A 13,561-nucleotide genomic window follows, 5' to 3' on the forward strand; every position below is an offset into this window, starting at 1 on the left:
CAGTGCTATGCCCTTATATTGAGCATGCATGCATGCATGTGGAGGTCGGTGCATAGCACGCTGTCGCTTCTCCCGCGAAACCGTCATGGTGTATACGGCACGCGTAGTGTCGACATCCCATGCGTCCGGACGCGATAACGATGTAGCTCTCACGGAGATGGAGCTGCTGGAACAGAATCAAAGACGATTAGGCAGCCTGACAGGCCGTATGACGACCATCCTCAATGGCTTTGACCGACGCCTTGTCAAGTTGGAAAGCAGCATCCTGCCTATTCATAAAAGCACACAGACCCTATCGCGCATTAGCTCCAGTACGTGGCGTGTATACTGACCAAACAGATGTGAGTGAGGTGCAAAAAGAACTCGATACCAGTCTACGTCACTACGGTGTTGTTGTGGACGACGAGCCTGAGATTCTTCGTGGCCCGGACCCACGAAACCCATGGCCCTACTTGGAAGCCATCCAGCGCGTGATCAAAGAGGCCAATGAGGCCCCTGGCGGGGAAGCAAGCCAGGCAGGGAGCAAACGGCATAGGCTGACCGAACAAGGTGCACGTAAAGTCGCTGAACTCGTGCGTGAATATACCGCCGCCGAGTCGCGCGCGATTGACCCCTTCTCCTACACACAGCAAGGCCTTGCATTGCCTGGTGTCTCGAACGAGTGCCTTACATCCGACAAGGCACTTCTCCAGTTTCTCTATACTCTGCCGGAAATGCAGCACAATGCCACAGCTAGTGCCTTTGCGCTTGCTTTGCAGTCGTATGCGAGCGTACGATCCACCTACCTTACTGCCAGTCTCGATGCACATATGAAGCGAGTGGTCCATATTGCTGCCATGACACAGCAAGACTCTGTACCAGCACCGCGAGAGGCCCATGTGGACTACCAGCGTGGCACGCTGCCAGTGCAAGAGTTTTGTGCCGTTATGCTCTCGATGGTACAGCAGGAACAGAATGCGATTGCTACGCTATTTCAGGGGATGGCTTGGGAGGGCTGGCGTGGTAAAACAGCCACGTGTGTCCTCCAGCCGTTGGTCCAGGCCGTGAATGCTATGATGCCGATGCTGCTGCCACGCCTACACCATGGTCTGAACGCACATCGCTACATGGTTCTCGACTTCATCGCCCAGACGCAGGCCGTTTTTGGCGTGGATGGACAAAAGTGGATAGCGGCACTGCAAGGTACGCAATGCGATACCTGCAGCTTCACCTCGGTTCTCGGCTCGGTACGTCAGGATGCGCTCCTGTTTTTCCCGGAGCTGCTGCGAGATATCAAGATCATCCCTGTGCAGCAAAATCATGACGCGCTACAGGTCGGTGTGAGTGATATTGCGCGTCTAGGTATGGTCCTCCTACGTGGCCTGGTCTGTTTCCAGGATGTAATGCTCTTCCTGCTCCAGACGATGGGCAGCAAGAACTGGGTCGAAGGCCAGGCCTCCGCCATGTCGCCTGACGCATTATGGGCCGACTATGTGAAAGATTTTATGTTGTCCATTGTGACCTCTTTAGAACGTACGTGTATGAGAGTTTCTAACGTGCAGGTACCGTGGCAGCCATCCCTCAGCCGACGGTCGCGTCGATTTTCCTACTCAAGTATGTACAACGAAGCTCACACACAGCAACGTTACCTTCCTCCAGAAGGACTTGCGAGCCCTTGCTCAGGCCCTCCCGCCCCCCGTCATGAACGCTGCTGAGCACGTAGTGACGCATGCCCTGCGTACAGCTCACACCAGCTACTTGGAGTCGTGGAATGTCGTTGTGCAGGCACTCGTCGATGATCAATCTGCAGCACGATCAGGACCCATGGGCAAATTTGCGGTCCTTAGTGACCGTTCGAAACCTGACGCCTTTGCGTACGTTCAATATGCACTAACCGTCCAGACGCTTCTATGAATACCTCCAGCAGATGGAACAGATCCATCGGACGCACCCGCTGCAGAGGGACACGGGCTTGGCCGACTCGTTGCGGAACGATGTCACGCGGTTGATCAGCCCCCTATACGCGGTCACCTTGTCTAAGCAGCGGTCCACCTCCCAACGCAGTGCGCGGTGGTCCGAGCGCGACTTGGATCAGTGGATAGCACAGCTGTATCTGTAGAGGGGAGAGGAACAACGTGATTCATGTGGAGGACATCCATCTAGCGAGCCCGACAGATGCACAGCTACCAAGTAACATCCACCTTCAAATTGGGTCGAATTTGATGTGGAGAGATATAGATTCGCTAGATACCAACTACCCTCCCCCACGTCTCCCCTTACCTACCCACGTCACCACCTCGCTCGATCCTTGCCCCGTAGTACTCGCAAGCTGGTCTTGTGTGTACGTGCTTATCCCCTCACTACCACCTCCCTGTTTCCTCTAATTCCCTCCCCATGTTGACCATGGCCTTTGCATCTGCTGGACAGACACACACACTTACTCTCACCCTTGCCCTCCTTCTGGCCGCTGCGCAGGTGACTGGTGCACCTGTGGCCGGAACACTACATCACACCCTACTAGCGCGCCAAGCTGAAAGCATTGCTGCCAAGTCTACGAGTAAAGCTGGGCATCATTCGCATTCGCACAAATTGGCCAGCAAGCACTCCACGACTTCCAGCGCAGACGCACTCACGTCGTCGCTGGACGCACAAGCACCCATGACAACAACAGCCTCCGTGGTGGCCTTGCCGCATTCTTCGACGACGCATTCTACCATGTCGCGCGCCGCCCATGTACCGCCGACCAAGCCCCGTACACTCACATCCGCCCCGAGTCATCACCTTAGTGCAGGCGCTATTGCCGGGATTATCGTGGCCGTGCTGGCTGTGTGTATCGTGCTTGCTGTCATAGGTGCACGGTGGTGGTGCCAGCGACGCAGGAAGTCCACCGGTGAGGTGCCTTCCAAAGAGGCGGATCCGCAATGGACCATGTCGGAGAAGGGCCTGCCAGCGCTGCCGACTATGCGTCCCCTCATGTCGACGGTATCGCGCGGCACTCTCAACCGATTCCAGTCGTACCAAGAGAAGCCACCACTGCGCCCTAGTCCCGAACCCGCTCAAGGCCCTATCTACCCTGGCCATGTGAGCCGTCTGTCAGGCGGTGATTGGGATGGCGCAAGTGTGAACTCCAAGCACATGTCAGCCTATTCTTTGGACTCGAAGCATTCTGGCGATACGCAACATCTACGTCAAAGCAACCTGCACGAACCCTGCGTAACGCATGGGGCAGGTGACTGGGTCATTCATGCGTACGAAGAGATGGACGATGAAGAACACGTCGTTCACCCCTCTTCGGCACGAGATGCCCGTGTGTAACGTTGTCGACGCTTTTTGTCTTCCTCCCTTCCCTATATATGTTGCCCCTCCCCCTTATAGACTCTGGTTGTGTCCCCTATCGAAGACTTTTAGTTCGGATCGGCAGCACGTGATGTGTGCCTTGGGGTCGTCCACGGACGCCGCATGGACCTACACGTACTGATTACGCACTTGTTATCATGGATGCTGCATTGCAAGATGCCATCCGGAAGGGCAAGACGCTGAAAAGTAGGTGAATGACATGTACTGACCATGTCTTCCAGAGGTGCAAACAAATGATCGATCTGCGCCGGCTGTAGCAGGCAATGCTGCCTCGTCTAGTGGCGGCGGCGGCTCTGTTCGTGGGAGCGCCCGACCCCCTACAGCCCCACCTGTGCCTGGCGGCCCTCCTGCTGGTATTGGTGATATCTTTGCCGCAGGGCGACCCAAACTGCGATCTGTGTCAGGTGGGACCCCCGCGCCTGGCGCATCAGGTACGTCCTTCTCGTTTCTGACACACCCAGCACCGACATCCACACCCAGGCCTAGCGCACCACCCCCACCACGCCCATCACACCCCCCACCACGCCCTGGTGCACCTGCACCTCCTCGTCCCACCATGAAACCACCCAAGCCACGGCCTGCGCCACCACCTGCCAAGCCAGCGTCGCTGAGCACCAAACCACGGCCCCCACCGCCTGTGCGCAGCGCTCACACACCCACGACCCCTGCACCACGCCCGCCTCCTCCGCCGCCTCCAGCCCCAGCGGCGTCAGCTGCCCCTACCCCCCCCGCTGCGCCGGCGGCGCCAGCGCCAGCGCCAGCGCCACGGTCGTCGGCCCCTCCGCCGCCCCGATCGCGTCCACCGCCACCACCTGCAGCGCCGACTCGCATGGCACCACCACGCCCACCCGCTGAAGCTGCATCACCGCCACCGCCAGCACCAGCACCGGCACCACCAGCGCCAGCACCTGCTATGCCTGCGGCGCCTCCCGCTATCCAAGGTGCTGGGATGGCTCTTTCTTCGGCCGCGCCGGCCGCGCCTCCTGTAACGCGGACGATGCCTGCACCCTCCGCACCCGCCGCTACGCCGCCTCCGTCGACCGTCCACGCCACACTCCCTATCCGTGCCGGCCCAACATCCACATCATCGACTACGACCAGCTCACGAAGAGGTATGTATACTATCCACGTGCTTACCTCCAGTCCCTTCACCCCCGCCGCAATCTGGCGCATGGACATTCCCTACGTCTGCTCAATTCCCACCACCACGGTCGTTCCCTAGGACTACGCATACGTACACAAGCGGCGAGTCGTCAGGCACTACGTTCCCTCTTTCGTCGTTGATATAGACAGTAACGAGGCTCTCTGATGGTGTACGACCCCCAGGCGAAGGGGTATGCATGCTTTGTCATACACAGACCTACCAGGTCCTTTCGCTGGGCCCTAACACGTCACGGCGGTCTGCCGGCCAAGCGTAGGCGGCGGCGGCGGCCTGGGTGACTTTTTCGTTGGTAGGAGACTACGACGACGTTGGGAACCTACGTCGCCGCCTCCTTGAGACAACTGTTGGTTTCTTTGTATCATGTCTACTGCTGAAACACAATCTGCCACACCTGCAGCAGCGGAGCCTGTGCCTGCGACGTCGGCCACTAGTATGCTGCCTGCCGAGCCTGAGGCTTCGTCCAAGGCGGCTCTCGCTTCGGCGCTGCAGGAACATGAGATTGGCACGTCGTCAGACCTGGCGAAGCAGGGCGAGGAGCTGCGTACCGTGTTCCAGGACCCTGTGAACTTCAACGTAAAGCACCCGCTGTACCATTCATGGACGCTGTGGTTCGACAACCCTGTCCACAAGGGCTCATCGAGCGCCAAGGAGCGCCGTGAGAGCTGGGGTGCCAATTTGCACAAGGTCGTCGACATTAAGAGTGTGGAAGAGTTTTGGGGCTTGTATAACAATATCGTGCCACCTTCGACATTGCCCCAGAGTGCCAATTACTACCTGTTCAAAGATGGTATCCAGCCGGCGTGGGAAGACCCTGCCAATGGTAATGGCGGCAAATGGAGTGTGCAGTTGCCGCGTGAAAAGCACCGCAACCAAATCGATAAGCTGTGGCTCTATACCATGCTGGCGGCTATTGGCGAGATGCTCGAGACGCCGACGCCTGACTCCAAGTTGCCAACCAAAATCGAGGACGAATTGGTGACAGGCGTGATCTTGCAGGCGCGCTCGAACTACTACCGTATCTCTGTGTGGACACGACGTGCAGACGACTGGGACGTCGAGGTGCCCGAGGGCGCTGAGGTGCCCGAGTCCGTCGCTGTGGGTCGCCGCCTTGTGGCACTTGGCCGCTTTTTCAAGACCGAGGTCCTGGGATACCCACTCGACGCCAAGGTTGGTGGCGGTTTTTCCTCGGAAGTGGAGTTCCAGAGCCACAAGGACAGCGAAAAGAAGCGCGGCAAGCGCGGTCTTGTATAGCCACATACATAGTCGGTCGGTCCTTGTAATGTTGAGAACGTATACTAGGAGGATGGATCATTGATATCTATGCTACATTACGGAGGGACAGAGTCTGGGACCTGCGAGAGCCAAGAGTCCTTGAGGATCTCGTCAGTCATGCATCGCATCTTGGGATCAGGGCACAGCATCTTCTTCAGCAGCGGCCGACATTCACGCGGCGTCAGGTTCGGCAGCGGACTCGGGACAGGCGTGCCGAGGTACGAATGCACAAACTCCTGGAACGTTGGATCCGACATTTTCGCGACGCGCCACGGCAGCTCACTGCACTGCATGCAGTAAAACACCACGGCAGCCGCCCAGATATCCACGAGACGCGCATCGTACTCTTTCTGCTCAAATTGTTCAGGCGCAATGTACGGCTCCGAGCCACAGAGACCTTTACTGTAGTGCGTCGACTTTTCCCAGCACATGCGGAACACGTCACTCACACCAAAGTCTGTGATCTTGATGTTGCCTTGGCCATCCAGCAGCAGATTCTCAGGCTTGATGTCACGGTGCGCTACGCCCATCGAGTGCAGGTAGTGAATCCCGTTGATCGTCTGCTTAAAGTACGACTCCATTTCAATTTGCTTCATACCGCCCTTCTTGATGGCCGCATACAAGTCGCCACCAGGGCAGTACTCCATCACCTCGCACCAGTGCTGGTTCTCATCCTGCACCAAGTCCACTGTCTCCACCACATTGATATGGTGCAGCGTCGAGGAGATACAAAATTCCGACGTGAGCTTTTTCACGTACTCCTTTTCCGTCTCGTTCTTACGGCGTTTGCGGAACTCTTTCACAGCGTACATGCGGTCCGCATTGTCCTTGTCACGCTTACGTGCAATACGCACTACAGCACTCGCACCCTTGCCGATGGCCACACGCTCACACGTGCCATACTTTTTCAAGAGACTAGCCACTTCGCCTGTACCTGGCGCACCTGGAATTGTCGACGTGCCTTTCTTCTTCTTCCCGTCTTTGCTCTTGCTCGATGCACTGCCATCAGAGCGGTGCGAGGCCGAGGATCCACGCCGCACAAGCATGGGACTGTTCATGATCATATCACGCAACGCCGAGCCCGCACCGCCTTTCGACTTGTCCGATACGGTGGAGTTCGCACGGCTACGCATCTCAGGCTGGTCTTGCTGCGAACGAGCCATGGGTGACGCGTCTGTCGAGTCATACGTGCTGAACGACTCGCCACGGCTCCGGCCTTTTTGGGCCGGCATTGGCACTGCTGCTGAGCCCGACTTCAGTTTCATTTGGTCCATCGAGTCCGTCAACGCAGCCTCGTCGCCGTCCGCCCGAGCCAGTGGCATCTCCTTGAGGCCGGCACCCTCGAACTTGGGCGACACCGGTGAGGTGACTCCACGCACATTGGCCATGGTCGAGTCCTGCGGTAGGGATGAGCTCAGCGACGTCGTGCCCTCACGTTCCGCAGGATGGTGCGCTGAGCCAGGTAACATACGACGGAGGATACGGCGACCACTGCTTTCCTTTGCCTTCTCCACTTCTGGCAAGGCTGCCTGGGAGGCGGACGAAGGCAAGGTCGCCGTGGGGGGGAGAGCGTTCGGGGGCATGGTCGAGGGGCTAATCGAGAGCATTTCTGAGACAGGCACATGTCCAGGCGAATGTACCATCGCAGCCGGCGTCTCCTTGTCTCTGGGAATCGCCAAAGAGCCCTCAGGGCCATGGCCAGCCGGCGGCGAGGCGGGCTGGTCCAAAGGCTCGGTATTTGTCATATTACTGATCGTCGTGAAATACAAGCAGTCCGTTTCGTAGCCACACCGAAGGTATGACTAGCACAAATAGAAAGCGCAGATACTAGATGGCTATTCTGTTCGTTGCGCACAATTCAAAGAGGTGGGGCAGAGACACTGTCGATCTGAGCGTAGAACCGAGTGAGTGTCGTAAGCGCCGTTCTGCTTTTTCTCCCACCCTGGGCCACTTGCCACCCGTGCCCTATGATTTGGCCTGCCGCCTTTTAGCAAATTCTGCTCGTGGCTTCGATGCTATACCACGTGACGACAGACGTACGAGTGGAGGGACCGTAGCACTGGTGTCACTTGGAGCGCACGCGGGGGAGAGGCTGAAAGACGCTACGACCACTATGGCAAATCCAAGGTATGCCATAGGAGACACTCTCTCACAGGCAGCACCCTTTTGCACCCCAGTATTAGTACACCCCTAGGCCGAGAATGGCAGGCACAGAGCCTCCGTCTCTCGAAATCGTCTTTGATGTACCCAAGTACGTGCGCCACCCCGGTCGTGCGAGCTAACTTCCAGTCTTCATTACTGATGAGCCTGACGCCAAGATCCCTCTGGCCTCCATGCCCAACCAGTACCGCTGGGGCGTTCACCGCCTTAGTGAGCTCCTGGGCCCGCTGGTGGAGCGTGGCCTTGCCTCGGTCATTTTGTTCGGCGTGCCCACGCTGAAGAAGAAGGACGACGTTGGAACGTTGGCCGACGATGTGGATGGCCCTGTGATCCAGGCCATCCGTAAGATCCGTGACTTGTTCCCTACATTGTACGTGGCTGCAGATGTATGCCTATGCGAGTACACATCGCATGGCCACTGTGGTATCTTGCACGAAGACGGCTCGATCAACAATACTTTGTCCATTGAGCGCCTCAAGGACGTCGCTGTGGCCTACGCAAAGGCCGGCGCCCACTGTGTAGCTCCAAGTGATATGATGGACGGACGTATTGCCTCGATCCGCCGGGGCCTCGATGCGGCTGGCCTGGCCGGTCGTGTTACGTTGATGGCGTACAGCGCCAAGTTCGCTTCGGCGATGTATGGACCTTTCCGGTATGTCGTATTTGTATGCTAACATTGTAGTGAGGCTGTCGACTCGGCACCTGCCTTTGGCGATCGCCGATGCTATCAGCTGCCGCCCCACGCTCGCGGTATGGCACGCCGTGCGATCGTGCGTGATGCACAGGAAGGCGCAGATATCTTGATGGTCAAGCCAGCTGGACCTTACCTTGACATCCTCGCTGATGCACGAGAATTGGTACCTGACTACCCACGCGCTTGCTACCAGGTGAGTGGCGAGTACGCCGTTCTTCATGCTGCCGCCAATGCGGGTGTGGGCGATTTGCGGGCCCTCGTGGAAGAGAGCGTGACGTCGATGCTGCGTGCCGGTGCGACGTTGATCCTCACATACTTTACGCCGGATCTACTGACTTGGCTCGACACGCCCCATGGCCCATAATGTATCTTTATTCCTCTACCTCCTCTTGCTCAAAGTCCTTGGGCTCTACAGGCTCTTCGTCTTCGCCGTATTGCACGATGTTATCGATGCAGGAGAGAACCAAGTTGAGGCTGTCTTCACTTGTCAGGTCCAACGGCAGGAACGAGACCATGCTAAAATCTTCGATCTGTGTCATTAGCACTTAGAACAAAAGACTGTAACGCACCAAATGCACAAGGGCCTGGTTCATAGCAAAGAACTTGGGATTGGTAATGTTGTTGCTCTCATCGGCCAAGAGCAAGGGATCTGGATCCATGTACCGTTCCATTTCTTTTCGACGTGCGTACGATGTCCCTTCTTTGTCGTTCGATTGGTATACGAGGTCCATCTTTGTCATGATATTCAGGTGCGGCACGTCCAAGTTGATCATCGCACTCATGGCGCTCAATACGCCGGCAAAGTACTTCGCCTTGTCGTCCATAAAGTGAGAGTCTAGCAGATACGTCGCGCATACGCGGAAATTGAATTGTTGCTGCATGAGCGTCACAAACCGGGCAATCACAGGGAAATGCGTATACAGCTCAATTTGGCCAGGGCAATCAATGATCAAGTAGTCGTTGTCGTAATTACCCAGCTCGTTTTCCAGCCAATCGAGGTTGTTGAGCAGGTAGCTGCGTAAGTCTCAAGGGCACGTACTCAAAGCAGTAAATTAGGCCACCATTTGGGCCGAGATCCATCTCTTCCATCACATCCTCTAGTGTAATCAGCTCGCGAATATCGATGGTCGGCTCGTATTCAAAATGCTCCGCGGCCGGGTCCAAATTAAATAAATGTACGCTGCGACCTAAACTGTGCGCATGCGTTACAATGGACGAACAAAACGTCGACTTGCCAGCCCCTGCAGGCCCTAGAAGTAAGAAAAGCCATTTTCGTACCTGTCACAAGCACAGCGTAACGCCCCATGCTGTCGCGGCGCCTTGTCAAGCGGCGCAACAAAAATCGCGCTGTCGCCACTCCACACTCACGTGGGAGGGAGCCTTGCGAGAGTGCTCTACGTAGTTCGAGGTGTATAGTACAGAGGGCCCTATGGGTTACTTGATATAGCGCTGCCGAGGTAAGTAGGTGCTGTAGTACGTACGCTCATAAACTTCTTGTGGAATTCCGTGCCTGCAGCGTGTTAGTGGTATATCGCGAGAGAATACATACGGGTCAGATCGTTCACAAATCCACGCTTGCTGAGGCCATTGTCTGCTTGGGCCGCTTGGTTCCGGAAGATCAAATCATCGTCCCATCGCGCAGGCTGCGCGGAGGTGGTGGTAGTGCGGCCATGAAGCGCTTGTTCCAAGTTCAGAAGGGGATTGCCACGCGCAATCTCCTCTTCACGCGTAAGCTGTTCTTGCGCTTGCTCACTCTGCTCGCGCCGCTCTTGCTCTTCGCGACGTTCCTGCTTGATTTTTTCTAGCTCACGTAGCAGAGCCTCTGCATCATCTTCCTCGTCGCTGTCATCCTCATCACTGTCGACATCACTATCATCGTCGTCATCGTCGTCCTCCTGCAACGTGCGTGACGGGGGAGCTTCGCCGGCCGGGATGTGCATGTCCTCATCGTCTGCATCCAGTTCTTCCGCGGAAGCCAGGACCTTCTGTCGCTTCGACTCTTCCTCTGATGCAAACTCTTCCTCTGGATGACGCTGAGCATACGCACGTTTTTCGCCTGCTGCCAATTGGTCCTTGAGTTCTTGCAGCGAGCGTTTCTGCACGTCGCCAGGCCGTCGGAACTTGAGCTTGGTCTGGGCAGGAAGCGAATGCTTCGAGAACGCCATCGACATGTGTGAGCGGTCCGACTTGGCCTGAGCCGGCTCCCATGTTGGGCGATGAGCAGACGACATGGTGCCTCGTCGTCGCAAGCGAGCGGCGCTGTGGTGGCCTTGCGTTGGTGGTGCATGCACGTGACTCCTTGGCTACGACGTCGCGCTCGATGGTGCGACTCTCGATCCGTGCATCGGTCAGGGCAGGGATGGCAGCGAGTGCCGTACATTGGATCGAGGCCTTCCAACATGTGCTGGAGCATGGTGATGGCAAAGCCTTTTTGCCATGGATCGCGATGGACCCGCCTACCTATACCCAGCTGCAATCCAGTTTGCAGTCCATGGTACGTTGAAATGCTTTCTTACCCTAGACGACAACGAAGGTGGGTGCGAAGCTCCGTGTACCTACGAACCTCACCTCCCAAAAGAAGCGACTCACGTCCTTTGCGCAAGACTTTCTCGACTATGTCCATCTATACCCTCCTCCTTCCAGTCCTCAGATCCCGCGCGAAGCGTATGACGCTTGGGTCAAAGTCTATGCGAGCGCCAATGCTGTCTTTGCCTTGCCAGAGACTGTGTGGATGGTGCCTATATTCAAGTACTTGGCTCAACAGCTCGTCGCCATGGCCATCCGGCTTGACCAAGCCGATGCCTCCGCTGCGTATACCAAAACGATCGATGCAGCCAGTCGTCTCTCCAAAAGCGCCGGCCTTGCAGCCAATGACCGCACGACCCAACCATGCAGAAGGACCAAGCGTGCTGCTGTATTCACACTGGCCAATGTAAGTTTTCGAGCCTATTTCCGCCTGAACAACACGCGGCTCTGCGAAACGGTTCTTGGATCGGTCAACAACGCTCTCCTGATGAACCGGCGGCACGACGATACCGATGCCACGGGGGAAGAGTCGTATACCATGGCAGAGCGTGTGACATACCACTACTACCTGGGCCAGATCCGACTGCTACAGCACCGTGTCCTAGCCGCTGTTGAGCATTTGCGTTGGGCCTTTGATCGCTGTACGAATGCGCATCCGCACAACAAACGCAAGATCCTCATTCCCTTGGTGGCTGCGCATTTGATTCTTGGCCGCTACGCTTCTCGATCTCTCCTGACTCAATTTCAACTGACTGAACCTTACGGGGAACTGCTTCGGCGGCACAGAATGGGCCATGCAGCAGGCGCCTTGGCGACGTTGGAGCAGCATCGCGAATGGTTCCGTACATGCGGCTTGTACATGCTTCTTCGTGAGAAAATGGTGCTTGGTTTATGGCGCAACCTGTTCCAGCGATGCATGCGGTCGACGCAGAGCGCGACGTCAGCCACGCAAGGACCGCCCACTTTGTCGCTACAGACGTTGGTACGACCTGCGCGCATGGCCTGGGACGATCCTTCGCTAGACTTGGCGGACATGGAATGCATGGCGGCCAACTTGGTCGACCAAGGCCTCATGAAAGCCTACATTCTTCACTCTAAAGGCGTGATTGTACTGCAGCGCGGCCCGCACCGCGGCTTCCCGCCAATGACAGACGTGTACCATAGCTGAATTATATGTAGGGTACGTGGCTTAGCGCACTACGTATGGGTATCTTCCTCGGCCGCTTCGCTGGGCGATGCAACGTCCGACTCTGTCGGCGCGAGAAACTTGCGTGTCGGCAATCCGCGCTTCAATGCGGCCGTCCAATCGCGCGTCTCTGTCCATCCCACAAGGATGGCAAACACCTGATTGACTGTGAGCACTTTGCGAGCCTGCATCCGCTGTCCATCCAAGTTCGATGGATCAATAGGCAAGCGGGCCATACGCAGTCCCAACGCCTCGGCCTTTTTTGAGCACAGGTATTTGTACCGGTTTCGATCGACAATGCCTCCGATGACATACGTCTTGCCCGGCTCCAGAGCGTCAATCGTATCGTCCGTGTCGGCGGTAAGATAAATGACGTCGTCCTTGCTAGCACACATCGGCGTAGGCTGCGCCTCGGTCGGTGTCCATAGCGCTTCCAACCCGCCGAATTCCAGGAGCGAGACACGCCGCCATCGCCGCCATGAACCGCCATTCTTGCGCTCCATATGCTGGCCCACCCGATCTTCCATGAGCGAGGAGGTAGGCGTGCTCGGCGCAGGGAAAGCATGCGCGCCTCCATGTGGTGGATCAAAGCCGAGCGCCTGGCCAGAGATACGACCTGCGCCCGTGAACACAACCTCTTTGAATGGGTGGCTACTTGTACGGTTCACGCCGTACAAGAATCCCAATTGCGACGCCATAGACGTCGCTTCATCGGCTGTCATCAGGTCATCGAAGCCGAGATCGACAACGACGCGAGCGTCAAACGGCACAGGCACAGGCCGTTTTTGCCGGGCTTGGGCCGCGGCTGCTGCTGCTTCAGGGTCGTTGGCCAGCGCTTCGCGTGCGAGAGCTCGTTTTTCTTTCCGACGCGCACGTTCTCGCGCACGACGTTCATGCTTGGTCGCTTCTTTTTTCTGCTCGCGCAGCGCACGTTTTGTGATTTTTTTCGCCGCTGTCTTGGTCATCGTCACCATTTCGCCGGTCACAGGGTCCTGGACCGTAACCAAGGGCGCACGACCACGCGGGATCTCCTCCTGCGGGGCGGCAGGCGCCGCTGCCTCCTCCGCGAGGGCGTCCATCACACAGGCAGAGCCAGCCAGCGTCTTCGCTGCGGTTTCCTCCATCCGCCCTCGTGCGCCCAATTGGGTCCCCCCGCACAGCCAATGGACTCTTATGTCATCAACTCACGGAGCTGCAGCCAAAGTGCGGCGCGGCATGGACCACG

The 13,561-nt window shown here is 57.2% G+C and overlaps 10 protein-coding genes across 10 annotated transcripts; 6 read left to right on the forward strand and 4 right to left on the reverse strand.

The window, feature by feature from the left end:
- Nucleotides 1-85: 85 nt before the first annotated feature.
- Malapachy_1440 (exocyst complex exo70 subunit) lies at nt 86-2,098 on the forward strand (the record flags this gene model as incomplete). The annotated part of the gene is made up of 5 exons (XM_018135944.1): nt 86-311; nt 340-1,512; nt 1,542-1,593; nt 1,620-1,853; nt 1,882-2,098. 5 exons carry the CDS (start codon nt 86-88, stop codon nt 2,096-2,098), a joined length of 1,902 nt encoding a protein of 633 aa, XP_017990856.1.
- Nucleotides 2,099-2,382: 284 nt separating this feature from the next.
- Nucleotides 2,383-3,294, forward strand: Malapachy_1445 (hypothetical protein; the record flags this gene model as incomplete). Its single annotated transcript, XM_018135949.1, has 1 exon — nt 2,383-3,294. One exon carries the CDS (start codon nt 2,383-2,385, stop codon nt 3,292-3,294), a length of 912 nt encoding a protein of 303 aa, XP_017990783.1.
- A 179-nt stretch (nt 3,295-3,473) lies between these two features.
- On the forward strand, nt 3,474-4,625 carry Malapachy_1443 (was wasl-interacting protein family member 3; the record flags this gene model as incomplete). Its single annotated transcript, XM_018135947.1, has 4 exons — nt 3,474-3,522; nt 3,558-3,767; nt 3,798-4,448; nt 4,480-4,625. The coding sequence occupies 4 exons, from the start codon at nt 3,474-3,476 to the stop codon at nt 4,623-4,625; spliced, it is 1,056 nt and encodes a 351-aa protein (XP_017990855.1).
- Nucleotides 4,626-4,858: 233 nt separating this feature from the next.
- Nucleotides 4,859-5,749, forward strand: Malapachy_1405 (eukaryotic translation initiation factor 4e class i; the record flags this gene model as incomplete). The annotated part of the gene is made up of 1 exon (XM_018135909.1): nt 4,859-5,749. The coding sequence occupies one exon, from the start codon at nt 4,859-4,861 to the stop codon at nt 5,747-5,749; it is 891 nt and encodes a 296-aa protein (XP_017990650.1).
- Nucleotides 5,750-5,826: 77 nt separating this feature from the next.
- Malapachy_1416 (serine threonine protein kinase) lies at nt 5,827-7,515 on the reverse strand (the record flags this gene model as incomplete). Its single annotated transcript, XM_018135920.1, has 1 exon — nt 5,827-7,515. One exon carries the CDS (start codon nt 7,513-7,515, stop codon nt 5,827-5,829), a length of 1,689 nt encoding a protein of 562 aa, XP_017990668.1.
- Nucleotides 7,516-8,103: 588 nt separating this feature from the next.
- Nucleotides 8,104-8,988, forward strand: Malapachy_1408 (tetrapyrrole biosynthesis porphobilinogen synthase; the record flags this gene model as incomplete). The annotated part of the gene is made up of 2 exons (XM_018135912.1): nt 8,104-8,582; nt 8,613-8,988. The coding sequence occupies 2 exons, from the start codon at nt 8,104-8,106 to the stop codon at nt 8,986-8,988; spliced, it is 855 nt and encodes a 284-aa protein (XP_017990646.1).
- Nucleotides 8,989-8,995: 7 nt separating this feature from the next.
- Nucleotides 8,996-9,930, reverse strand: Malapachy_1433 (atp -binding protein fet5; the record flags this gene model as incomplete). Its single annotated transcript, XM_018135937.1, has 4 exons — nt 8,996-9,154; nt 9,194-9,638; nt 9,664-9,874; nt 9,903-9,930. The coding sequence occupies 4 exons, from the start codon at nt 9,928-9,930 to the stop codon at nt 8,996-8,998; spliced, it is 843 nt and encodes a 280-aa protein (XP_017990704.1).
- A 128-nt stretch (nt 9,931-10,058) lies between these two features.
- Nucleotides 10,059-10,855, reverse strand: Malapachy_1436 (cwf15 cwc15 cell cycle control protein; the record flags this gene model as incomplete). The annotated part of the gene is made up of 3 exons (XM_018135940.1): nt 10,059-10,073; nt 10,106-10,134; nt 10,174-10,855. 3 exons carry the CDS (start codon nt 10,853-10,855, stop codon nt 10,059-10,061), a joined length of 726 nt encoding a protein of 241 aa, XP_017990708.1.
- An 89-nt stretch (nt 10,856-10,944) lies between these two features.
- Nucleotides 10,945-12,318, forward strand: Malapachy_1442 (nuclear pore associated protein thp1-sac3 complex subunit; the record flags this gene model as incomplete). Its single annotated transcript, XM_018135946.1, has 2 exons — nt 10,945-11,118; nt 11,146-12,318. 2 exons carry the CDS (start codon nt 10,945-10,947, stop codon nt 12,316-12,318), a joined length of 1,347 nt encoding a protein of 448 aa, XP_017990854.1.
- Nucleotides 12,319-12,347: 29 nt separating this feature from the next.
- Nucleotides 12,348-13,460, reverse strand: Malapachy_1429 (hypothetical protein; the record flags this gene model as incomplete). The annotated part of the gene is made up of 1 exon (XM_018135933.1): nt 12,348-13,460. The coding sequence occupies one exon, from the start codon at nt 13,458-13,460 to the stop codon at nt 12,348-12,350; it is 1,113 nt and encodes a 370-aa protein (XP_017990638.1).
- Between the last annotated feature and the right edge of the window lie 101 nt (nt 13,461-13,561).

The sequence above is a fragment of the Malassezia pachydermatis genome (assembly GCF_001278385.1).
Source record: "Malassezia pachydermatis strain CBS 1879 chromosome Unknown scaffold7, whole genome shotgun sequence".
Taxonomy (NCBI): Eukaryota; Fungi; Basidiomycota; class Malasseziomycetes; order Malasseziales; family Malasseziaceae; genus Malassezia; species Malassezia pachydermatis.